At 41.0% G+C, this 27911-nt stretch overlaps 1 protein-coding gene across 2 annotated transcripts in view; it reads left to right on the top strand.

Moving 5' to 3' along the window:
• LOC133563572 (tyrosine-protein phosphatase non-receptor type 5-like) overlaps positions 1-24735 on the top strand; it is a 94157-nt gene extending 69422 nt beyond the window's left edge. For both annotated transcript variants that reach the window (XM_061917749.1, XM_061917750.1), the window contains exons 9-14: positions 3089-3168; positions 3387-3524; positions 3609-3719; positions 5292-5452; positions 7958-8071; positions 18367-24735. In XM_061917749.1, the coding sequence (XP_061773733.1) occupies positions 3089-3168; positions 3387-3524; positions 3609-3719; positions 5292-5452; positions 7958-8071; positions 18367-18460 (698 nt within the window). In that variant the 3' untranslated portion in view covers positions 18461-24735. The remainder of the gene's footprint in view (positions 1-3088; positions 3169-3386; positions 3525-3608; positions 3720-5291; positions 5453-7957; positions 8072-18366) is intronic.
• The last annotated feature ends 3176 nt before the right edge of the window (positions 24736-27911 follow it).

Genomic DNA, 27911 nt, shown 5'->3' on the forward strand with positions numbered 1-27911 from the left:
TCGTCTAGCTCTTCCCGGGGGATCCCGAGGCGTTCCCAGGCCAGCCGGGAGACATAGTCTTCCCAACGTGTCCTGGGTCTTCCCCGTGGCCTCCTACCGGTTGGACGTGCCCTAAACACCTCCCTCGGGAGGCGTTCGGGTGGCATCCTGACCAGATGCCCGAACCACCTCATCTGGCTCCTCTCGATGTGGAGGAGCAGCGGCTTTACTTTGAGTTCCTCCCGGATGACAGAGCTTCTCACCCTATCTCTAAGGGAGAGACCCAAACTCATTTCGGCCGCTTGTACCCGTGATCTTATCCTTTCGGTCATGACCCAAAGCTCATGACCATAGGTGAGGATGGGAACGTAGATCGACCGGTAAATTGAGAGCTTTGCCTTCCGGCTCAGCTCCTTCTTCACCACAACGGATCGGTACAACGTCCGCATTACTGAAGACGCCGCACCGATCCGCCTGTCGATCTCACGATCCACTCTTCCCCCACTTGATAACAAGACTCCTAGGTACTTAAACTCCTCCACTTAAAATGGTATGGTGACAGTAAAAGGCATTCTATACTATTCAATATCACTGGAGGACGACAAAGGATTATTCATAAAGTAGATTACTTAGAACACACTAACATTTTATTTATTAACTCTGGACTATTGAAACTACAGGAGCTAGTAAAGCTACAGACATTGTGTGTCATGTTTAAGGCTAGAAATAAAACATTACCAGCAAATTTACAAAAAATGTTTGTCATCACTTCTGAGAATACAGAGCATAGAAGAATAGGTTATTTCAAACAACAATATTCAAGGGCAACTTTAAAACAAATGTGTACATCAGTGGTGGGGGTAAAATTGTGGATTTTTATTTTATTTATTTATTTATTTATTTCGGCAATCTTCACATAAAACAAAGAACAACAACAAAAAAAAGGAAAACAAAAAAACACTCATTCTCTTTACAACGAGATAAAAAACTGTAAAAATATATTCCAATTGAAAAAAATATATAAAGATAGAACAATAAGATCAAGTGTTTACATTTTGTTTTTTATTTATTATTTTACTTATTTTTTGTCTGGTTTTGTATTTGCTCTGTATCATTCCGTGAGGTGTATATTATTACTATTATTTTCTTGGTTTGGTTTATACTTTATGAAGTTTTGCACTTGTTGTGTTTTTCTTGGGTTTTTTGTTTTTGATTGTTTCATTACATTTGATATTCATGAAGTAAGATAATGTTTTATGTCAAAGGGGGCAGGAAATTATAAGATTTTCTTCATCCTGCTCCTTCTCAGGAATTGTGTGAATTTTTATTGTATAATTGTGATATAATTATGTATCGTTCTAAATGCACATCAATGAATGAGATAAATAAAAATGAAATGAAAATCGGTAAACATGCTACACTACACACGGTAGGAAGAATCAAGAAGCTCATACAAATATTGATAGTTATGATACAAAGTGAGAATGAGTGATTAGTTCCTTTTTTTTTCCCCCTTAAAATCATTTTCTGACATTTTTATTATTGTTTACAAACTCAGGAAGTAAGTATATGGACACATGGAACTTTTAAGTGGAACTGCAATTTTCTTTTTTAATGCTGCCTATCATTCAAAATCATTAAGACGGATGTATTTTTATTTTTTTTTGTATGCATTCTAACTCGTAAATTAAAGTCCTCTTACAGCAGAGCCAATGGGAAGTCATCTATTCTGCCCATAAATCCCAATTAAACAACATCCAAAAAGCGCCAACAATATTCGATTTACACACCCCGTTTCCATATGAGTTGGGAAATTGTGTTAGATGTAAATATAAACGGAATGCAAAGATCTGCAAAACATTTTCAACCCATATTCAATTGAATGCACTACGAAGACAAGATATTTGATGTTCAAACTCATAAACTTTATATTTTTTTGCAAATAATAATTAACTTAGAATTTCATGGCTGCAACATGTGGCGAAGTAGTTGGGAAAGAGCATGTTCACCACTGTTACATCACCTTTTATTTAACGACAATAAATGTTTGGGAACTGAGGAAAGTAATTGTTGAAGCTTTGAAAGTGGAATTCTTTCCCATTCTTGTTTTATGTAGAGCTTGTGGGATAAGTGCTTGATGAGCATTCCTCAACTTTATCAGTATTTATTGCCACCTTTCCCAACTTCTTTGTCACGTGTTGCTGGCATCAAATTCCAAAGTTAATGATTATTATGTTTATCAGTTTGAACATCAAATATGTTGTCTTTGTAGCATATTCAACTGAATATGGGTTGAAAATGATTTGCAAATCATTGTATTCCGTTTATATTTACATCTAACACAATTTTCCAACTCATATGGAAACGGGGGTTTGTATAACAACATGTTTATTATCCATCCATCCATCCATTTTCTACTGCTTGTCCCCATTGTGGTTGTAAATTGCAACAGAGTAGAATTGCATTGCCTCATACTGAGCCACAGTTGAGGTATACCACTGCAAACTACAACCACAATAACACACATTTGGTCAAACTAGCAAAACTACATCAGTGTCGGTCAAACCCGAGCACTATTCAGGCAGGATTTGTGAAGGCACATTTTTGAGAAACCGTATTTCTTTGAATTTCCGCAGGGCATATAGTATGTGCCTGCCTTGAATTACTGCCGGGTCAAACTCGCTTCGCAAAATAATTAGCGCATGCTTAGTATTACCGCCTGATCAAATTCGTGACGTCACGAGTGACACTTCCCCCGTCATCATTTTCAAAATGTAGCAGGCTGATTTTAAGACCGGTAATTTGAAATTGCATAAAGGGAAGAAGATTAAGAGCTATTCAGTAGGATTTAAGGTCCAAGCTTACATCTCACTCAAATTTTTACTGCATTCCTTTGGTAAGATTAAGAGCTATTCAGTAGGATTTAAAGTCCAAGCTTACATCTCACTAAAATTTTTACTGCATGCCTTTGGTAAGTGCCGGGGTGAGAAGAGGTTTTAAATTAATTAGCGCCCCGGCGGCAATTCAAGGAAATACGGTAATCTTCATCCATAAAGCACATTTAAAATAGGTATTTTTCCTATCTGATGTCATTTCTTCTAATCTCCAGACACACACAGCAGAGTAATCCTAAAGTCCCAGGATGAAGACGACTTCCTCACAACGTACATCAACGCCAATTATCTCAAAGTAAGTCAGATGTGTGCGGATCGGATGAAAGTCCGTTGATTTTACAAATCATGAATTTATTAACGTAAACAAGGTGAAAAACATACTCGGGTGTTACCATTTAATGGTCAATTGTACGGAATATGTACTGAACTGTCCAATCTACTAATAAAAGTTTCAATCAATCAATCAATCAAGGATAACTACATGTGCATTGGTGTGTGTCTGTGTGCACATAGGGTTATGGGGGTGAAGAGCGTGCATACATCGCTACCCAGGGTCCAACGGTGAACACAGTAGGGGACTTCTGGAGGATGGTGTGGCAAGAGAGGACCCCGATTGTTGTAATGATTACTAACTTGGAAGAGAAAAATGAAGTGTGTAAAAATACATACAGTATGTCTTCCGTAATCGGCAGGTCAGCTCATTCATTGAGTGTTTGTGTGTATGACGTCTTGCAGAAGTGTGCCGAGTACTGGCCTGAGGACACCGCGACCCACGAGGGGATCGAAATCACCGTTGTGACGGTAACACAGGAGGACGACTACAGTCTGAGGGTTTTTACTTTGAAGGTGAGACATCCAGAGCAGCAAAGTGGAACAGGGTTTGGTGCATGTGCCTCACAATACGAAGGTCCTGAGTAGTTCTGAGTTCAATCCTCGGGATCTTTCTGTGTGGAGTTTGCATGTCCTCCCCGTGACTGCGTGGGTTCCTTCCGGGTTACTCCGGCTTCCTCCCACCTCCAAAAACATGCACCTGGGGATAGGTTGATTGGCAACACTAAATTGTGAAAATGTGAGTGTGAATGTTGTCTGTCTATCTGTGTTGGCCCTGCCATGAGGTGGCGACTTGTCCAGGGGGTACCCCGCTTTCAGCCTGAATGCAGCTGAGATAGGTCCCTGTACCCCCCGTGACCCCAAAAGTGACAAGGGGCACAAAATGGACGGATGGATGGGCGAGACATCCACAGGATGTTGATGACTTTCTAAAAATTGTCCCGCAATGTCGGAAACGGAGTGTGAGTATCTCAACCAAGAAGCCACTTCTGTTTTCCTGCTGTGTTGAAAGCAATTGTTGCTGTCTCATAAATAAGCAGATACTAAACAGACCTAAATGATCCCCTTTATTCCACGGGTGTCAAACTCTGGCCCGAGGGCCAAATTTGGCCCGCCGTGTATTTTCACTTGGCCCTTGAGGTAATATCAAATTAACATTAGAGCTGGCCCGCAGGTATTATACAGCGGCGGTGTCATTGTAACACCGCATTCACCGCTAATACTCATACTTGCTAACCCCCCCCCCCCCCCCCCCCCCTCGATTTTCCAAGGAGACTCCCAAATTTCAGTGCCCCTCATGAAAATCACCAGGGGGCAACCATTCTCCCAAATTTCTCCCGATTCCCATTTGGACAACAATATTGGGGGCGTGCCTTAAAGGCACTGCCTCAAACGTCCTCTAAAACCTTTTGTCACGTCCGCTTTTCTTACGTAGAAACAGCGTGCCGGCCTAGTCACACGATATATGTGGCTTTTACACACACACACACACACACACACACACACACACACACACACACACACGCTAATACAATGCAAGCTTGGTCAACCGCCATACAGGTCACACTGAGGGTGGCTGTATAAACAACTTTAAGACTGTTACAAATATGCGGCACACTGTGAACCAACAGTAAACGAGAATGACAAGCAGATTTCGGGAGAACATCCGCACTGTAACACAACATAAACACAGCAGAACAAATACACAGAACCCCTTGCAGCACTACCTCTTCCTGGACGCTACAATATAAAAATGTATTATTAGCCTGTGGGAAAAGTTTATTTTGATATTTACCTGAGAAGGCTGCAAATAGAAAAGAGGCATTCCATTTCCATTTAAATTTGATTTGATATGCCATTGCTATTTTTAAATCATCAGTATTATTTGAAACTCGATTTTGCATGTCACTATAAAGTTATATAAGTCTCGCTTGTTCAATATTCAATGCAAAACTTGTTTGGGTCCCTAATAAAAGGTTAATTTGTTCAACCTTGGCCCGCGGCTTTGTTCAGTTTTAAATTTTGGCCCACTCTGTGTTTCAGTTTGACACCCCTGCTTTATTCAATGCTGGATTTGTTTTTTAACAGAGTGGAAATGAGGACCGGAGTTTGCGACAGTATTGGTACACCTCATGGCCGGACCAGAAGACTCCAGACAAAGCTCCACCTCTTTTGGAACTGGTACAGGAAGTAGAAAGAGCCAGAGAGGAGGCACCGCCCACCAGTGGCCCTGTAATTGTACACTGCAGGTATATCTGTGTTTTTTAAACCTCGCTTTGCTTTATGTGGTCCTGATTAAAGGCCTACTGAAATGAGATTTTCTTATTTAAACGGGGATAGCAGGTCCATTCTATGTGTCATACTTGATCATTTCGCGATATTGCCATATTTTTGCTGAAAGGATTTAGTAGAGAACATCGACGATAAAGTTCGCAACTTTTGGTGCTGATAAAAAAGCCTTGCCTTTACCGGAAGTCGCAGACGATGACGTCACAAGGGTGATGGCTCCTCACATTGTTTATAATGGGAGCTTCCAGCAGCAAGAGCTATTCGGACCGAGAAAATGACAATTTCCCCATTAATTTGAGCGAGGATAAAAGATTTGTGGATGATGATATTGATTAGATTATATAGTACTTTATTCATTCCGTCAGGAGAGTTCCTTCATGAAAATTACAATTTTCAGCACAATCCCATTCAAGATCAGACAAACATTACAGGGAGACAGAACAGGATCGCTGACGGGTCTGCTGGCTTCCAGCGCCCCTTACAAAAAAAGATGAAATACAGGTAAACAAGGGGGGGGGAAATAGAATATTAAAATGAAATAAAAAAATCGGTCTTAGCCTAGGCCTTGGAGAGGGGGTGCAGACTGAGGCCAAGGGGAAAAAAAAAACAAAAAAAAAAAAAACAACAACAACTCATAGCCATAGTACACATCCCTTTTCCATGTGTGTAAGAGGGAAACATCAAACATCAAAGAACACAGAGGACATTAAAGACATTAAAGCATTAAAGATAGCGAAGGACTAGAAAAAAAAAAAAAGGCGATCTAATTGGGATGGATTCAGATGTTTTTAGACACATTTACTTGGATAATTCTGGGAAATCCCTTATCTTTCTATTGTGTTGCCAGTGTTTTAGTGAGATTAAATAGTACCTGATAGTCAGAGGTGTGTCCACGGCTGTCTTGAGGCCAGTCTATGAGGGAAGTCGACGGCAGATACAAAGACGGCGCAAACTCCACAGATCTTCGGTAAGAGGCGACTTTTTAACACAATTTCCTCCCCGAAACCTGCCGGTAGACAAGTGGTCGGGATCCATGTTCGCTTTACCGCTCTGATCCATAGTAAAGCTTCACCTCTGGGAATTTTAAACAAGGAATCACCGTGTGTTTGTGTGGCTTAAGGCTAAAGCTTCCCAACTCCATCTTTCTACTTTGACTGTTGCGATCTGCTGCTCAGATCTTCACATGTTTGTTTTTTCATTCTCAGTCTGACCCGTTTATTTCCTGTTTTTGTCCATCACTATGGTTACACATCAGTTCACCTGCTGCTCACGCCCCGCACACCTGCTACAGATAATCACCGTCACTTTATAAGCCGTCCTCTTTTGTTTGTTCAGCCTGGGTTCATGATTTGCTTTTCACGCAACAAGTTACGCCTGCACTCTATATCGTATGTATATTCTCGCTAAGCTTTTCACGCTAGCCATTCATTGTTCATTCCAGTTCTCATGCTGAAGTTTTGGTTTTACTGTTTTATGTGCCTACGTGCCAGTTTATTTCTCATTGTTGTATATCCTAGCTTTTATGCTAGCGTCCTTTGTTTGTTTTATTCTACTAGCTCTAGCATTTTTGTTATATAGCTCTTTTTGTTATTTAAATACATTTTGTATATCTTACCTTTGCTGTGTTCACTTGACGCATCCTCGAGGGAATCGAACCCGGCATCACAATGCCGAACAGACGTAACATTGACTTCACCATTATTAATTGAACAAATTGCAAAAGATTCAGCAACACAGATGTGCAGAATACTGTGTAATTATGCGATGAAAAGAGACGACTTTTTAGCCGCAAATGGTGCTGCGCTAATATGTCCTCTACAGTCCGTGACGTCATCATTCCGCGACGTTTTCAACAAGAAACTCCGCGGGAAATTTAAAATTGCAATTTAGTCAACTAAAAAGGCCGTATTGGCATGTGTTGCAATGTTAATATTTCATCATTGATATATAAACTATCAGACTGCGTGGTCGGTAGTAGTGGGTTTCAGTAGGCCTTTAAGTAGTCAAGCAATAACAGGTGTGCGTAAAAGTGGCTCCGTTCCGTTAACCAAAAACTGCGACGGAACAACAGACAGACAATTACGTCTTTTTTACTGTTCATTATTTCAGTGTGATTGTTTAATTGCATTTTCAGAACGTGTCCTGGGCCAATAAATAAACAAGCTGCGAGCAGTATATGGACCCCGGGCAACAAAAAAACAGCCTCGAATGTCATAGCTCGGTTGGTAGAGTGGCCGTGCCAGTAACTTGAGGGTTGCAGGTTCAATTCCCGCTTCTGACATCCTAGTCACTGCCGTTGTGTCCTTGGGCAAGACACTTTACCCACCTGCTCCCAGTGTCACCCACACTGGTTTAAAAAATGTAACTTAAATATTGGGTTTCACTATGTAAAGCGCTTTGAGTCACTAGAGAAAAGCGCTATATAAATATAATTCACAAATAACCAAAGTCTTTTTGTTTGACAGCGCTGGAATTGGTCGGACTGGCTGTTTCATTGCCACCTCCATTCTGTGCAAGCAGTTAAGGATGGAGGGTGCGGTTGACATACTGGGGACAACCTGCCAACTACGTCTGGACAGGTGCGTCTCGACTCCTCCCTTTTACGTACTCATTTAGTCCGCAGTGGACAGGATGCACAACATTTTCTAAAATGACTGATTCATCACTTTGCAAGGCTATGTTATCTTAAATGATCCAAACCACTGTAGAACATTGCAGACAAAAGGCCCGATTTACTAAAGGTTTGCATTTAGTAAAACACGTTTAACTTGTGAGCACGTGCAAAGCCGATCTAATAAATGTGTGCAAAGTGGATTCCTTCTGTCAAGTGAGCAGAATAAGGCGTGCAATCTGTTTTGCGTCATTAACATGCAGAATGTATGCTGATTATCAAAAATACCGCAATACTGGGACGGCAAAATGCAAATATATTACACAACACAAGCAATGTGATTCATCGACACGTTTTGCAAGCACTCTTCAGTGTTTTATTTAGCACCTTTGAAAAGTTCGTGGCGTCACGGTGGAAGAGGGGTTAGTGCGTCTGCCTCACAATACGAAGGTCCTGCAGTCCTGGGTTCAAATCCAGGCTCGGGATCTTTCTGTGTGGAGTTTGCATGTTCTCCCCGTGAATGCGTGGGTTCCCTCCGGGTACTCCGGCTTCCTCCCACTTCCAAAGACATGCACCTGGGGATAGGTTGATTGGCAACACTAAATTGGCCCTAGTGTGTGAATGTGAGTGTGAATGTTGTCTGTCTATCTGTGTTGGCCCTGCGATGAGGTGGCGACTTGTCCAGGGTGTACCCCGCCTTCCGCCCGATTGTAGCTGAGATAGGCGCCAGCGCCCCCCGCGACCCCGAAAGGGAATAAGTGGTAGGAAATGGATGGATGGATGGATGGATGAAAAGTTCGTGCAAATTGACACAGTTACACAAATGACTGCAGGGTCGGCGGTCGCGCTGTGCTCACGCTGCCAAGACAGACGAGGAACAGATCATTTATTTGTGTTTGAACCTATTTTGTGTCAGAATTATAAAAAAATATTCGAGATGCTTTGTACAGTAACAACTTTCTATAAGTTTATAGTTCAATCAATCAATCAATGTTTATTTATATAGCCCCAAATCACAAACGTCTCAAAGGACTGCACAAATCATTACGACTACAACATCCTCGGAAGAACCCACAAAAGGGCAAGGAAAACTCACACCCAGTGGGCAGGGAGAATTCACACCCAGTGGGACGCCAGTGACAATGCTGACTATGAGAAACCTTGGAGAGGACCTCAGATGTGGGCAACCCCCCCCCCCTCTAGGGGACCGAAAGCAATGGATGTCGAGCGGGTCTAACATGATACTGTGAAAGTTCAATCCATAGTGGCTCCAACACAGCCGCGAGAGTTCAATTCAAAGCGGATCCAAGACAGCAGCGAGAGTCCCGTCCACAGGAGACCATCTCAAGCGGAGGCGGATCAGCAGCGTATAGATGTCCCCAACCGATACAGGCGAGTTGTCCATCCTGGGTCCCGACGAGCGGTCCATCCTGGGTCTCGACTCTGGACAGGCAGTAATTCATCCTTGGTTATCGGACCGGACCCCCCTCCACAAGGGAGGGGGGGACATAGGAGAAAGAAAAGAAGCGGCAGATCAACTGGTCTAAAAAGGAGGTCTATTTAAAGGCTAGAGTATACAGATGAGTTTTAAGGTGAGACTTAAATGCTTCTACTGATGCAGCATCTCGAACTGTTACCGGGAGTTGCATGCCGAGTGAGTTAGGAGCTGATTAAAACAAATTCAACTGATGCGTTTTGGTCTCTGCTGTTTTTTGTTTTTTTATGGCGTCCATTTTTTCATTTAGAATTTAGAATATTAAGTGAATTGAATTGAAGTGAATTATATTTATATAGCGCTTTTCTCAAGTGACTCAAAGCGCTTTACATAGTGAAACCCAATATCTAAGTTACATTTAAACCAGTGTGGGTGGCACTGGGAGCAGGTGGGTAAAGTGTCTTGCCCAAGGACACAACGGCAGTGACTCGGACGGTGGAGGCGGGAATCGAACCTGCAACCCTCAAGTTGCTGGCACGGCCACTCTACCAACCGAGCTATGCCGCCCCCCATTCATTCATATATAGATATTAAAATATTTATATATGAATATACATTAGGTCAGGAAAAACACAGAGGCTATATCATCCCTACAAGCCTGTTTCGCAAGTTTCCATGCTCGTCAGGGGATTTTATTATAAATTAATAGTAATAATAACTAATAATAATAATGTATTATAAATGTATATTTTTAATTTCATTTATTATGATTATTATTGGGCTTCACGGTGGCAGAGGGGTTAGTGCGTCTGCCTCACAACACGAAGGTCCTGCAGTCCTGGGTTCAAATCCAGGCTCGGGATCTTTCTGTGTGGAGTTTGCATGTTCTCCCCGTGAATGCGTGGGTTCCCTCCGGGTACTCCGGCTTCCTCCCACCTCCAAAGACATGCACCTGGGGATAGGTTGATTGGCAACACTAAATTGGCCCTAGTGTGTGAATGTGAGTGTGAATGTTGTCTGTCTATCTGTGTTGGCCCTGCGATGAGGTGGCGACTTGTCCAGGGTGTACCCCGCCTTCCGCCCGATTGTAGCTGAGATAGGCGCCAGCGCCCCCAGCGACCCCGAAAGGGAATAAGCGGTAGGAAATGGATGGATGGATGGATGGATGAAAAGTTCGTGCAAATTGACACAGTTACACAAATGACTGCAGGGTCGGCGGTCGCGCTGTGCTCACGCCGCCAAGACAGACGAGGAACAGATCATTTATTTGTGTTTGAACCTATTTTGTGTCAGAATTATAAAAAAATATTCGAGATGCTTTGTACAGTAACAACTTTCTATAAGTTTATAGTTCAATCAATCAATCAATGTTTATTTATATAGCCCCAAATCACAAATGTCTCAAAGGACTGCACAAATCATTACGACTACAACATCCTCGGAAGAACCCACAAAAGGGCAAGGAAAACTCACACCCAGTGGGCAGGGAGAATTCACATCCAGTGGGACGCCAGTGACAATGCTGACTATGAGAAACATTGGAGAGGACCTCAGATGTGGGCAACCCCCCCCCTCTAGGGGACCGAAAGCAATGGATGTCGAGCGGGTCTAACATGATACTGTGAAAGTTCAATCCATAGTGGCTCCAACACAGCCGCGAGAGTTCAGTTCAAGCGGATCCAAGACAGCAGCGAGAGTCCCGTCCACAGGAGACCATCTCAAGCGGAGGCGGATCAGCAGCGTAGAGATGTCCCCAACCGATACAGGCGAGTGGTCCATCCTGGGTCCCGACGAGCGGTCCATCCTGGGTCTCGACTCTGGACAGCCAGTACTTCATCCATGGTCATCGGACCGGACCCCCTCCACAAGGGAGGGCGGGACATAGGAGAAAGAAAAGAAGCGGCAGATCAACTGGTCTAAAAGGGAGGTCTATTTAAAGGCTAGAGTATACAGATGAGTTTTAAGGTGAGACTTAAATGCTTCTACTGAGGTAGCATCTCGAACTGTTTCCGGGAGTTGCATGCCGAGTGAGTTAGGAGCTGATTAAAACAAATTCAACTGATGCGTTTTGGTCTCTGCTGTTTTTTTCTTTTTTTATGGCGTCCATTTTTTCATTTAGAATTTAGAATATTAAGTGAATTGAATTGAAGTGAATTATATTTATATAGCGCTTTTCTCTAGTGACTCAAAACGCTTTACATAGTAAAACCCAATATCTAAGTTACATTTAAACCAGTGTGGGTGGCACTGGGAGCAGGTGGGTAAAGTGTCTTGCCCAAGGACACAACGGCAGTGACTAGGACGGTGGAGGCGGGAATCGAACCTGCAACCCTCAAGTTGCTGGCACGGCCACTCTAACAACCGAGCTATACTAATACTATTAATTTGTAATAAATTATTATTATTCATTATTATTAATTTATAATAAAGTCCCCTGACGACCAGGGAAACCTGCGAAACAGTCAAGTTAACACATCCATCCATCCATCCCTTTTCTACCGCTTATACCCTGGTGGAGGCGGGAATCGAACCTGCAACCCTCAAGTTGCTGACACGGCCACTCTACCAACCAAGCTATGCCGCCCCCCATTCATTCATATATAGATATTAAAATATCTATATATGAATATATGTTAGGTCAGGAAAAACACAGAGGCTATATCATCCCTACAAGCCTGTTTCGCAGGTTTCCATGCGTGTCAGGGGATTTTATTATAAATTAATAGTAATAAAAACTAATCACAATAATGTATTATAAATGTACATTTTTAATTTATAATACATTATTATGATTAATTATTATTGTGTTTAACAATAATAATATTAATTATTGTCATTGTCAGGGGATTTTTTAAATAAATTAATAATACTAATAATTAATAATTATGTATTATACATTTATATTATCAATCCATAATAAATTATTATTATTAATTATTAGTATTGTGTTTCATAATAATAACAATAATAATAACAATAATTATTATTATTGTGTTAACGCGACTGTTTCGCAGGTTTCCCTGGTTGTCAGGGGATTTTATTATAAATTAATAATAATTAATAATTATAATTTATTATAAATGAATATTGTTAATTTATAATTAATTATTACTATTATTTTTTATTATTATTAATAATTACACACAATAATAATAATTTATAATCATAAAATATAATAAATTAATTGTATTAATTTTGAATAAATTATTATACTAAAAATGTATTATGACTTAATAAAATGTGTTTGTAATTATTATTATTATTAATTATTATTATTATTAAGTTATAACAAAATCCACAGTCGACCAGGGAAACCTGCAAAACAGACTTGTAGGGATGATATAGCCTCTGTGTTTTTTCCTGACCTAACGTATATTCCGCTCTACTCCGGTATTGAGCACGGTAAAACGGATAAACCACAGAAAACTCGACTAAATATGAATATATATACCTGTATGAAAAAGTACGTATTTTGTGCGTTTTGAGCAGTCAGTGCACCCTCAGTCCCATAAGCGCATAGGCATCGCAGCAGAAAAAAAGTGGGTTTTATTGTGGATGCGGCGGACTGCTTCAGAAATGCCCATAAAAAGTGGTTCATGTCTAAAAACTGTTCTGCAGTTGCTGTTTTCCGTCTATTTAGCGTGTATGAATTGTACCTGCAACTGGCACATTTACACAAAAGTAGCTGAGCTGCAAAGACAATGAGTGACAGAGAAAGAAATGTCCGTCCGTGTGCATGTCAACATCAGACATAGCGTCTATACTAACAGTACAGGCTAAAAGTTTGGAAATACCTTCTCATTCCATGCGGTTTCTTTATTTTCATGACTATTTACATCAGGGGTGTCAAACTAATTTCAGACCAGAGGCCACATGGAGAAAAATCTACTCCCAAGTGGGCCGGACTGGTAAAAATTACGGAACGATAACTTAAATATAAAGACAACTTCAGATTGTTTTCTTTGTTTAGAAATAGAACTAGCACATTCTGAAAATGTACAAATCATAATGTTGTTGGGGCTTTTGTACACTTACATGCTGGGGTTGATAGTATTCTATCTTTATTTGTCGTTATTTATACTTTCTGGATAAATGAAGTGATAATGTTCATCAGTCAACTCATTGGTGTTAATTTTCAATCTATTAAGACAGAAAATAAATATCAAGATGAAATTACAGGATGTTATTTATGTAGTTTGCTCATTTTACACATATGGTGCACTAACATCATGTGTTGTTGTTTTTTTTACATCTGTAGTATCATCTACAAAGATACAGAGAATTGCTATTGTGACATCTAGTGGACACATTTACAACAGCAGTTTCTTTCATTCAACAGTTTCGGCAAATTTTTATACTTAGCAAACTTATCTAGCGGGCCGGAAAAAAGTTAAAGTTAAAGTACCGATGATTGTCACACACACACTAGGTGTGGTGAAAATTATTCACCCCTTGGGAGGTGAGGGGAGCATCGAGCAGCAGTGGTGGCCGCGCTCGGGAATCATTTTTGGCAATTTAACCCCCAATTCCAACCCCAAATGCTGAGTGCCAGGCAGGGAGGTAACGGGTCCCATTTTTATAGTCTTTGGTATGACTCGGCCTGGGTTTGAACTCACGTTCTACCGATCTCAGGGCGGACACTCTAACCACAAGGCCACTGGACAGGTGTGTAAAACCTGTTTGCGGGACGTACGTTTGACACCCCTTATTTACATTTTAGATTTTCACTATGAATGAACACATGTGGAGTTATGTACTTAACAAAAAAAACAACAACATGTTTTATATATTCTGGTTTCTTCAATATTAACCTGGATTCTATGCCTATTGATTTAGGTTTTAGACAATGTAGGGAGAATGAACCAAATCTTTATTTTCATGGTAGTTAGAATAAATAACTCAATAACCTGTTAGATAAGAGTTTAAGGCAGGGGTCTCAGACACGTTATTTTGCAGCCCCCACCTTAATATGAAAGTTTAATGTTAGTGTGGCCCCCGAATGGTGCTTGACAGCGTTGTGTTATTTGGGTCCAAAACGGCTCTTTCAACGTTCTGGGTTGCCTACCCCTGCGTTAGTGGAAAAGCGGCAAATGAGTGAAAGCGACAGAGACGTTGCCATGGAGACGAGGGTTTTCTTACGTGCCTGGCTGCAGTCACACCGCGACACATGTCCGTCAGTAATAACAGTCCCCGATAACCTTGACCAATTCAAAGTTATTTGTTTTTTTATTGTTTAATTTACATGGCCTCAAACGATGAACACTACGTATATTTCTATATGACGCCGGATAACACTCCGGGAGCCGTCACTTTTTTGAGCTGGCCGACCGCCGTGGAGGAAAAGCGTAACGACACACATTGCAGAAATAACTTTAGAAATATATTCCACAACCCCAAATATGTCTTTTTCAAAGCCTGCAGTGAAGAGAAAGTTTAGTGATGAGCAAAGAATATTTCTTTGTTGAGCACAAGCGCTATAGCTCGGTTGGTAGAGTGGCCGTGGCAGCAACTTGAGGGTTCCAGGTTCGAGCCCCACTCCCGCCATCCTAGTGACTGCCGTTGTGTCCTTGGGCAAGACACTTTACCCAGCTGCTCCCAGTGCCACCCACACTGCTTTAAATGTAACTTAGATATTAGGTTTCACTATGTAAAAGTGCTTTGAGTCACTAGAGAAAAGCGCTATGTAAATATAATTCACTTCACTTCACAGGGGCACCCCGACGTGTCTTATTTGCACAGAGAAAGTTGCGGAGCACAAGGGATTCACTTTGAAACAACATTATACAACGAGACATGCTGAGGAGTATGCAACATTTTTTTCAAGAAAATTTTCTTGCGGCCCCAGGTCTGTGCAGCCAGTGGTGAATTGAGTTTGAGACCCCTGGTTTAAGGTATTGTCATGTCAGTCACAAGGTCAACTCCCCTCTAGCTGGGTCTGTCTCTAGCAAAAAGGGAAACACCACTGCCTCCTATAGGCCAATCCTGGAATCACACCTCAGAAACTTACACCCAGTGGTTCTCAAATGGGGGTACGCGTACCCCTGGGGGTACTTAAATCAATCAGTCAATCAATGTTTACTTATATAGCCCTAAATCACTAGTGTCTCAAAGGGCTGCACAAACCACCACGACATCCTCGGTAGGCCCACATAAGGGCAAGGAAAACTCACACCCAGTGGGACATTGGTGACAATAATGACCCAGTGAGACGTCGGTGACAATGATGACTATGAGAACCTTAGAGAGGAGGAAAGCAATGGATGTCGAGCGGGTCTAACATGATACTGTGAAAGTTCAATCCACAATGGATCCAACACAGTCGCGAGAGTCCAGTCCAAAGAGGATCCAACACAGCAGCGAGAGTCCCGTTCACAGCGGAGCCAGCAGGAAACCATCCCAAGCGGAGGCGGATCAGCAGCGCAGAGATGTCCCCAGCCGATACACAGGCAAGCAGTACATGGCCACCGGATCGGACCGGACCCCCTCCACAGGGGAGAGTGCGACATAAAAGAAAAAGAAAAGAAACAGCAGATCAACTGGTCTAAAAAGGGAGTCTATTTAAAGGCTAGAGTATACAAATGAGTTTTAAGGTGAGACTTAAATGCTTCTACTGATGTATGCCAAGGGGTACTTGAGATTTTTTTTAAATATTCTAAAAATAGCAACAATTCAAAAAATCCTTTATAAATATAATACTTCAACAAAATATGAATGTAAGTTCATAAACTGAAAAGAAATGCAACAATGCAATATTCAGTGTTGACAGCTAGATTTTTTTGTGTTCCATAAATATTGATGTTAAACATTTCTGTTTTTGTGAAGAAATGTTTAGAATTAAGTTCATGAAGCCAGATGGATCTCTATAACAATCCCCAAAGAGGGTACTTTAAGTTGATGATTACTGTATTTTTCGGACTAAAAATCGCAGTTCTTTTCATAGTTTGGCCGGGGGTGCGACTTATACCCCGGAGCGACTTATGTATGAAATTATTAACACATTACCGTAAAATATCAAATAATATTATTTAGCTCATTCACGTAAGAGACTAGACCAGGGGTTTGGCAACCCGCGGCTCTTTGGCAACTCTGATGCAGCTCAGCTGCACAATCGCCGGCCCCCCCAGATTGTTGCGGGGAGATTCCAGAATTCAATGCCTCTCCCGGACATCACTTTAAGGGCGTTCCGTGATGATATTACTCTTAACGTCCTCTTGAACATCATCGCGCCCGCCTATCACGGAATGCTATTTGCGTGCCGACCGGACACATGCATTTCGCTGCTTCTATCGGCACATGTATGAGATTGCAAGGCATACTGGGTGACACAGAGTACACTGACGGTTGTGATATAAACAAATTTAAGACTCCTACTAATATGCGCCACATTGTGAACCCACACAAAAGAAGAATGACAAACACATTTCAGGAGAAAATCCTCACATCATAAACGCAACACAACAAATACCCAGAATCCTTTGCATCCATGACATTTCCTGACTATGTTATACACCCCGCGAGCAACAAACCCCCCCTTCCCCCCCCTCCCTGCGTGGTTGAGGTGGGCAGGATTTGGTGCTCGTGGGGTGTATAACATAGTCAGGAATCCTCATGGATGCAAAGGATTCTGGGTATTTGTTGTGTTGCGTTTATGTTGTGTTACTGTGAGGATTTTCTCCCAAAGTGTGTTTGTCATTCTTCTTTTGTGTGGGTTCACAATGTGGCGCATATTAGTAGGAGTGTTAAAGTTGTTTATATCACAACCGTCAGTGTACTCTGTGTCACCCAGTATGCCTTCCAGTCGTGTGCGTGCATCTGCGGAAGCCTCTCACAATATGTTGCTGGACTGGCAAGCAGTTTGTACATGTTGTAGAAGGTGTTAGAGGCAATGGCTTCATAGCCTGCCATTATTCTTGTCATCTGGGTGACCACCAACAGATATTGGCGAGAGTAGTTGCGGCTCCCATTGTCTTCCTCATTTTGTGAAACGGGTCGAAATGGCTCTTTGAGTGGTAAAGGTTGCCGACCCCTGGACTAGACGTATAAGATTTCATCGGATTTAGCAATTAGGAGTGACAGATTGTTTGGTAAACTTATAGCATTTGCTATATGTTATAGTTATTTGAATGACTCTTACCATAATATGTTACGTTAACATACCAGGCACCTTCTCAGTTGGTTATTTATGCCTCATGTAACGTACACTTATTCAGCCTGTTGTTCACTATTCGTTATTTATTTTAAATTGCCTTTCAAAAGTCTATTCTTGGTGTTGGGTTTTATCAAAAAAATGCGACTTATACTTCAGTGCGACTTATATATGTTTTTTCCCTTCTTTATCATGCATTTTCGGCAGGTGCGACTTATACTCCGGAGCGACTTATACTCCGAGAAATACCGTACTTCTATGTGTAGAAATCTTTATTTATAATTGAATCACTTGTTTATTTTTCAACAAGTTTTTTGTTATTTTTATATCTTTTTTTTTCCAAATAGTTCAAGAAAGACCACTCCAAATGAGCAATATTTTTGCACTGTTATACAATTTAATAAATCAAAAACTAATGACATAGTGCTGTGATTTACTTACCTCTATTTTTCAACTAAAAATGTTTTGCTCTGATTAGAGGGTACTCGAATTAAAAAAAATGTTCACAGGGGGTACATCACTGAAAAAAGGTTGAGAACCACTGCCTTACACAATACTCCACTTTTTGTCTCCCCAACACGACACACCGACTACACCAAAGTGCTGTGTGTGATGAATACCTGTCCATGATAATGTTGACCTCTGTTGAACTCTCCATCCCTTGTGAATGTGTGTTGGTCAGGGGTGGGATGATCCAGACGTGCGAGCAGTACCAGTTTGTGCATCACGTCCTCAGCCTGTACGAGAAGCAGCTGTCTCACGCCTCTGAAGAGTAGTCCGTGCAGGTCGGCCACGCCCCACACCGAGACACACCACTGTACGCTGTACCGCCTCTGGTGGTACGCGCCCACTGTACCCAGCACCATTTCAGTGTCACCCTTTAAACACGGTCGACGCCACATCTTTACTTTTGACGACTCCGCCCCGTGAAGGGAACTGTGAACGTATTGTTATTCACACGGGCCTCAAAATAAAGTCAGCATGTAAACTGATATCACTGATAGACACGGTCTAATAACGCACTCAACAATCCTACGCCCCTCTAAAAATATTTTATATATGCACGTTTCTCTCATTTTTAGCTGCACATGACTTGTACCCAATGGTTCGATTACATTTACACTGGGAGTTTTCAAAGTTGGAGACTTTTAACTGGATTGAATGATAATACATTAAAAAAATTGCAGTGTAAAATAGGCATTTTTAAAGGCCTACTGAAATGAGATGTTCTTATTCAAAAGGGGATAGCAGGTCCATTCCACCTGATCATTTCTTGATATTGCCATATTTTGGCTGAAAGGATTTAGTAAAGAACGTCGCAACTTTTGGTCGCTAATAAAAAAGCCTTGCCTTTACCGGAAGTCGCAGACGATGACGTCACAAGGGTGAGGGCTCCTCATGTCCTCACATTGTTTATAACGGGAGCCTCCAGCAGCAAGAGCTATTCTGACCGAGAAAACGACAATTTCCCCATTAATTTGAGCGAGGATGAAAGATTTGTGGATGAGGATATTGATAGCGAAGGACTAGGAAAAAAAAAAAAGGCGATTGCATTGGGACGGATTCAGATGTTTTTAGACACATTTACTAGGATCATTCTGGGAAATTCCCTTATCTTTCTATTGTGTTGCTAGTGTTTTAGTGAGAGGAGGCTGGAGAGGAGGCTTCGCCGGATAGTCGAACCTCGGATTCAGGAGGAACAGTGTGGTTTTCGTCCTGGTCGTGGAACTGTGGACCAGCTCTATACTCTCGGCAGGGTTCTTGAGGGTGCATGGGAGTTTGCCCAACCAGTCTACATGTGCTTTGTGGACTTGGAGAAGGCATTCGACCGTGTCCCTCGGGAAGTCCTGTGGGGAGTGCTCAGAGAGTATGGGGTATCGGACTGTGTTATTGTGGCGGTCCGCTCCCTGTACGATCAGTGTCAGAGCTTGGTCCGCATTGCTGGCAGTAAGTCGGACACGTTTCCAGTGAGGGTTGGACTCCGCCAAGGCTGTCCTTTGTCACCGATTCTGTTCATAACTTTTATGGACATAATTTCTAGGCGCAGTCAAGGCGTTGAGGGGTTCCGGTTTGGTGGCCGCGGGATTAGGTCTCTGCTTTTTGCAGATGATGTAGTCCTGATGGCTTCATCTAGCCGGGATCTTAAGCTCTCACTGGATCGGTTTGCAGCCGAGTGTGAAGCGACCGGAATGAGAATCAGCACCTCCAAGTCCGAGTCCATGGTTCTCGCCCGGAAAAGGGTGGAGTGCCATCTCCGGGTTGGGGAGGAGACCCTGCCCCAAGTGGAGGAGTTCAAATACCTAGGAGTCTTGTTCACGAGTGAGGGAAGAGTGGATCGTGAGATCGACAGGCGGATCGGTGCGGCGTCTTCAGTAATGCGGACGTTGTACCGATCCGTTTTGGTGAAGAAGGAGCTGAGCCGGAAGGCAAAGCTCTCAATTTACCGGTCGATCTACGTTCCCATCCTCACCTATGGTCATGAGCTTTGGGTCATGACCGAAAGGATAAGATCACGGGTACAAGCGGCCGAAATGAGTTTCCTCCGCGGTGTGGCGGGGCTCTGACTTAGAGATAGGGTGAGAAGCTCTGCCATCAGGGAGGAGCTCAACGTAAAGCCGCTGCCCCTCCACATTGAGAGGAGCCAGATGAGGTGGTTCAGGCATCTGGTCAGGATGCCACCCGAACGCCTCCCGAGGGATGTGTTTAGGGCACGTCCAACCGGTAGGAGGCCACGGGGAAGACCCAGGAAACGTTGGGAAGACTATGTCTCCCGGCTGGCCTGGGAACGCCTCGGAATCCCCCGGGAAGAGCTAGACGAAGTGGCTGGAGATAGGGAAGTCTGGGCTTCCCTGCTTAGGCTGCTGCCCCCGCGACCCGACCTCGGATAAGCGGAAGATGATGGATGGATGGTGTTTTAGTGAGATTAAATAGTACCTGATAGTCGGAGGGCTGTGTCCACGGGTGTCTTGACGCCAGTCTCTTAACTATAGTCGACGGCAGATACAAGGACGACGCAAGCTCAGTTGATCTCGGGTAAGAGGCGGCTTTTTACCACAATTTTCTCACCGAAACCTGCCGGTTGACAAGTGGTCGGGATCCATGTTCGCTTGACCGCTCTGATCCATAGTAAAGCTTCACCTTCGGGAATTTTAAACAAGGAATCACCGTGTGTTTGTGTGGATAAAGGCTAAAGCTTCCCAACTCCATCTTTCTACATTGAATTCTCCATTATTAATTGAACAAATTGCAAAAGATTCAGCAACACAGATGTGGAGAATACTGTTTAATTGCGCGATGAAAAGAGACGACTTTTAGCCGCAAATGGTGCTGCGCTGATATGTCCTCTGCAGTCCGTGACGTCGTCATTCTGCGACGTTTTCAACAAGAAACTCAGTGGGAAATTTAAAATTGTAATTTAGTAAACTAAACCGGTCGTGTTGGCATGTGTTGCAATGTTAATATTTCATCATTGATGCATAAACTATCAGACTGCGTGGTCGGTAGTAGTGGGTTTCAGTAGGCCTTTAACATTTAACAGAGATAAAACAAAATATTTGCTAAATGAGAGGTTATAATTTATTATAAAGGTGAATTCCTTGCACCGTGCTTTACAGCACACAGTATTCTTTTTTATTATTCAATGAACAAGTACGGTGGCTGATAGGGACAAAGGTTCAGCAACATTAAATTAACACATAAACCTTTAAACACATGCAAAACGGAGAAAGCACAACTCATTAAATCAATAATATTGTTAAAAAAAAGTACCATTTCAAAGTGAGCTTATTATGATAACTGTGTCCAGTTGTTACATCTTCTTTTGTCATCACATTTCTGAGTCTTATTTTGAAGGATGACATTAAGTTGCGATTACAGTTGCAAGTCCAAGACGTTAGATGGCAGTAGCGTATTGTTTACGGTGTGTTGGCTAGGCAGTTCACTCTCTGCTGAATATGGTCTTTTATTGCGCCCTAAAAGGTGTTTGTACTGTAAGTATTGTCCCTACAGTATTACGCACCTGATGTTCGATTCTAACATGCATCTTAGTTGTAGTTTTCATCAACAAGTTTGGAGGTGTTGAAGTCGCAATGTAAAATCACGAATGTTAATCAGTAGCATGCCAAAAGCAAAGCAACGTAAAATAGCATCGAGCTAGCTCACTTAGCCGGCTTTTTTCTTGGAATCCTTTTTAGACCTGATGACGCTGTAGGGTATGGTATACACATATACATAAATACTAGAGATGTCCGATAATATGGAACTGCCAAAATTATCAGCCGATATATGCTTTAAAATATAATATCAGAAATTATCGGTATCTGTTTCACAAAGTAAAATGTATGGCTTTTTAAAAACGCCGCTGTGTGTAAGGACTGTAGAGCGCCAATAAACCTTAAAGGCACTGCCTTTGCTTGCCGGCCCAATTACATAAGATCTACGGCTTTTCACACACACAAACGAATGGAAAGCATACTTGGTCAACCGCCGTTCAGGTCACACAGATGGTGGCCGTATAAACAACTTTAACATTGTTACAAATATGCGCCGCACTGTGAACCCACACCAAACAAGAATGGCAAACACATTTCGGTAGAAAATTCGCACCGTAACACAACAGAACAAATACCCAGAACCCCTTGCAGCACTAACTCTTCCGGGACGCTCCGTACCCACCTCCACCTCAACCTCCTCATGCTCTCTCAGGGAGAGCATGTCCCAAATTCCAAACTGCTGTTTTGAGGCATGTTAAAAACAAAAAATGCACTTTGTGACTTCAATAATAAACACGGCAGTGCCATGTTGGCATTTTTTTCCATAACTTGAGTTGATTTATTTTGGAAAACCTTGTTACATTGTTTAATGTATCCAGCGGAGCATCACAACAAAATTAGGCATAATAATGTGTTATTCCACAACTGTATACATCGGTATCGGTAATTAAGACTCGGACAATATCGGAATGTCGGATATCGGCAAAGAAGCCATTATCGGACATCTCTAATAAATGCGTAGATGGTACCTTCAGGCTTGTCAGGCACGTCAACACGGCCGCCGTCTTGAGAAGAGGTTCGGTCAGACCGACCAGACAGTTGTGCATCTGACTGGTCCCAAACGTTTTATTCTTGATAGACCTCTGTCAGTTAACTAATGCATTAAATAGACACATGGACGCGCCATTTACATATTTAAATCTTCCTAGTCTTGTCGGCCACCGTAAACAAGAACCTGAATAAACGACAAATTAATTCATAACGATGATCATTTCCAAAATTCATTCCCATGGTAAGTTTCCAACATTGAATTTCTCTTAGAGATTAAGAAAGTATGAATTTACATGTTCCTACACTTTGAGGCCTCCTGACTCTTATGGCTCTGATTCGAACCCCGGAGCTTGAAAATTGCAGGTGGACTTTGTACCCTGTTCTGTCTGGGCTATAGAACCCTAACAGATTGAAGCTTCATTTTCTCCAAGTTTTTATTAGGAACCTCCTGAGACCCAGCAGTGAATGTTTGTCTTCTGTAAGGAACAAGCATTTCATAGCTTTATTTCAAACAATCCTCAGTTGGTCAGTTGTTGTGTTTTAAAGGGTAAAAATTGAAAGGTCTATTGACAGGGTTAGGAGGCTTTGTTGACATAGTCATTTTTTAAAAAAAACTTTAAAATGTGGACATGACAACTTCCAGTACAATCGCTACAGTTTTTAAATATAATATGATGAGGCTGGTTAATGCCGGGCAGTTCTTGCAGCATCATTGGTAATAAACATAAATGTCAGTCCTAATTTTTTTTTCTTCAGAAACTACTAGTATTTTCCTTTCCCGTGTACATACAGTAGTTTCCCGTGAAATTCCAGGATCTTTACTTTCATAGTATAGAAAAAAAACAAACACTATCTGGCGGTATCCATACTTCAGCCACAGCAATCTGTGAAGACAATGATCGAGTAAATTGGCAGTGAGTGTAAAACTTAGAAGATTTCACTTTAAAAAACAAAACAACAACCTCAGTTTCGGTCGTCATAATTTACAGTGGAAGTGTTTTTCCATTCACAGTAATTTTGTGTAAAAACAATGAGATTTTATGATTTTAAAAAATACAACAGTAGGCAGAATTTCCGTAAAAATAACAGTGGTAAAAATAACGACCACGAATTTAACTATAAAAAACTGGAAGCTCAGTAACCATAATTATAAAGTATAAATGACTGCGTTTAACCGTAAAAAAAAAGAAATAAAACCCACCGTCAATTTTTACGGTTAAACTCTGGCGACTGAGTTGCCAGTTTTTGTACTTCAGAATGTTTTTACAAACAGTGTTGCTCTTCAAAATTTCACCAAAAACATTCCCTGTTTTTGAATGCAAATGTTGACGATGATGATGATCGGACTGAAAAAGTGAGGCCATAAAAAGTAATAAATCCTCCAAAAGTCCAAATGACAGGTTTCAAATGGTGTCTCCATATCCAATGTTGGTACCGTTATAAAAAATGTAATGTAAAAAATATAAGATGGATAATAATCCAGTTGTCAACAGATATTGTCAATTTCTCACATACCCACAATTTGTGCCATTCAAGATAACTCAAGATAATTATTTATTACAACAACTCTTCTTTTAATTTTCTGGGTCTCAAGAGGTTAATTTACAACAACGACCACAACCTAATACAGCATGTTTAACCACATTCAATTCACATTGTGATTTTTAACCACTCCCTCACTATTTCTATTTTCAAAAGGTCTGTTCTTATACGTGATGCGTTCAGGAGCCCCTCCATCTTCAGGTTGCATGGTGCTAAGTGTTCCTTAAAGGCATGTGCAATGTTACGGAACATAGGAATGTAAAGCAGTTAGGTTATTATTTACAAGTAAAAACTATATAAGTTCTATACCATGCTGCCTGTGCAGTTGTCATGGCTCATGATGTTTACAATCAACTCCTTCCTGTGTTAAGGTCACGTGGACCAGCAAAGGCTTCACAGAGCCAGCAAGATGTGAATATCGGAGCTTTACTTCAAAATAATTGATCTCATGTTCTCATGATCTTGTAACGTCATATATATATATATATATGTATATATATATATATATATATATATATATATATATATATATATATATATATATATATATATATATGTATGTACACATATATATATATATATGTACGTACACATATATATATATGTACATATACATATATATATATATATACATATACATATATATGTATATATACATATACATATATATGTATATATACATATTTTAAAAAATCTACTACTCTGCTAGCATGTCAGCAGACTGGGGTAAATCCTGCTGAAATCCTATGTATTGAATGAATATAGAGTCGTTTTGAATTGGAAAAATATCGTTTTTGAATCGAGAATCGTATTGAATCGAAAAAAAACAATATATAATCGAATCGCGACCCCAAGAATCGATATTGAATCGAATCATGGGACACCCAAAGATTTGCAGCCCTATATATATATATATATATATATATATATATATATATATATATATACATATATATATATATATATATATATATATATATATATATATGTATATGTAGGAGTGGGAAAAATCACAAGACTACTTCATCTCTACAGAACTGTTTCATGAGGGGTTCCCTCAATCTCCTGATGATTGATTCGAATTAGCTAGTTTTTCTCTTCTTTTTTTCAATTGAATTTTGAATTTTAAAGAGTGGAAATTGAAGATGAACTATGTTTCAAAATTTAATTTTCATTTTTTTTCGTGTTTTCTCCTCTTTTAAGTCGTTCAATTAAGTGTTTTATTTTTTTTTTATTCTCTACAAAAAACCTTCTGTAAAAGGAAAAAAAATGTACGACGACATGACGGACAGAAATACCCTTTTTTTTTTTTTTTTGATATTTATCTGTTTCTATAAATATTTTTTGTGAGAAATCATTAAGATGATCAGTGTTTCCACAAATTAAATATAATCAATTATTAATAATAACATAGAGTTAAAGGTAGATTGAGCAAATTGGCTATTTCTGGCAATTTATTTAAGTGTGTATCCAACTGGTAGCCCTTCGCATTAATCAGTACCCAAGAAGTAGCTCTTGGTTTCAAAAAGGTTGGTGACCCCTGGTCTATAGAACAGTAGCACACAAGTGTTTTTTTAGGAATTTTCTGCAAAAATGTTTGTCACCTAAGTTTTGAACTGATCCCGCGGTCCGGTATAGTATCATCAGATTGGACCCCCCGGGCCACCAGTTGTAAAGCTCTGTCATATTCTTCTGGATTTCTCTGTGAAGCCTCTGCTCTCCAAATCGTAGCTCCAGCACACCCGTGATGACGCCCATGATTGTTGTATAGAAAGGTCAGGCCTGAACTGTATGAAGCACAATAGAGCAACTAAGGTTGTCTCTCTTATGTTGAGCTTTGGCTTCTTTTCTTGGTATCGTTTATCGGATTGCATGTGCTATGGGACTCCATAGGTCCGCAATCAAAGTGATCAGTTGTCCTGCTTTTCGTTGTGTAAAAGTTTTAAAGCCTAACATATTTGCTTGCTCTCGGCCAATGCTTTTGATACAGTTTGCTTTTTGTGAACCAGAGATATTTTTAGAACATTTTGATACAATCCTTTTTGTGTAGATGCCTTGGTGTACATTTCCATCTCCACCATGACATGTGTGTAGCTCATACTGTGGATATAGAACAATGTTTATTGCAAGAAGTGACAAAATGTGACAACTGCCTAAGATACCTTACCCAGTACACAAAAAAAAAGATTATGTTCAGTCTTTGGTAGTATGATTATGTTTAGGCTTTGCTTTAATATGCTTTGCTACAGTGTATGTGCTTTTATTGTTTTCTTGCATCATTTTTTTTTTACCTCAGACTGAGTAACACGGTCTCTATCTTTGATTCTCAGCCACATTGCTACATGTGCAAGGCAGCTAAACCAGTTTCGAACCCTCTCAGCAGCATTAATAGACAATAGAACTGATCTGTGTAGGTTATAGACAGAGAATTAAAAAAAAAAAGGCAACTTGTCATAATCCTGTGATTATGTCCACTGGACTTGACTAGGTCATTGTTACTTAGTTTGTTTGTGTTGCTTACATGATCTTATTCTGAGCAACATTGTCAACATACATTAAAAAAACAGCAATCAGTATTCCTCTCTTCTGCTACAGTATTGCTTTAAGTTTGGAGTTTTTGCGTTCAAATAAAAATAGATTTTCATGAACCTGTTTGTGTCTTGGTCCTGTCCTCCAAACACACCTACAAGACCAATAAACCCACTTTATGGTATAGAGCAGTGGTTCGCAAAGGGGGGTACGCGTACCCCTGGGGGTACTTGAAGGTATCCCAAGGGGTATGTGAGATTTTTCAAAAATATTCTAAAAATAGAAACATTTCAAAAATCCTTTTTAAATATATTTATGGAATAATACTTCAACAAGGGCTTCACGGTGGAAGAGGGGTTAGTGCGTCTGCCTCACAATACGAAGGTCCTGCAGTCCTGGGTTCAAATCCAGGCTCGGGATCTTTCTGTGTGGAGTTTGCATGTCCTCCTCCGTGAATGCGTGGGTTCCTTCCAGGTACTCCGGCTTCCTCCCACTTCCAAAGACATGCACCTGGGGATAGGTTGATTGGCAACACTAAATTGGCCCTAGTGTGTGAATGTGAGTGTGAATGTTGTCTGTCGGTGAGGTGGCGACTTGTCCAGAGTGTACCCCGCCTTCCGCCCGATTGTAGCTGAGATAGGCGCCAGCGACCCCGAAAGGGAATAAGCGGTAGAAAATGGATGGATGGATACTTCAACAAAAAAATTAATGTAAGGTCATAAACTGTGAAAAGAAATGCAACAATGCAATATTCAGTGTTGACAGCTCGATTTTTTGTGGACATTTTCCATAAATATTGATGATAAAGATTTCTTTTTTTGTGAAGAAATGTTTAGAATTAAGTTCATGAATCCAGATGGATCTCTATTACAATCCCCAAAGAGGGAACTTTAAGTTGTGTCAGGCTTTCCCCTGACAGTTTGTCTATGTTTTAGTTTTTTCCTCTGCATTTGTCTGTTTCCTCTGTGTTTAGTATCTCCTGTCTTCAGTTCCTGTCTAGTGCTCTTATTTTGTCAGCTTCCTTCCTGTCTTGTTCCCTGAGTGCTGTGTTCCTCCTCAGCTGGGGCTGTTTGGCACCTGGCCACACCTGTTGCCAATCAGCCCGCTCCTTTTT

This window comes from Nerophis ophidion, linkage group LG12 (genome assembly GCF_033978795.1).
Source record: "Nerophis ophidion isolate RoL-2023_Sa linkage group LG12, RoL_Noph_v1.0, whole genome shotgun sequence".
Classification (NCBI taxonomy): Eukaryota; Metazoa; Chordata; class Actinopteri; order Syngnathiformes; family Syngnathidae; genus Nerophis; species Nerophis ophidion.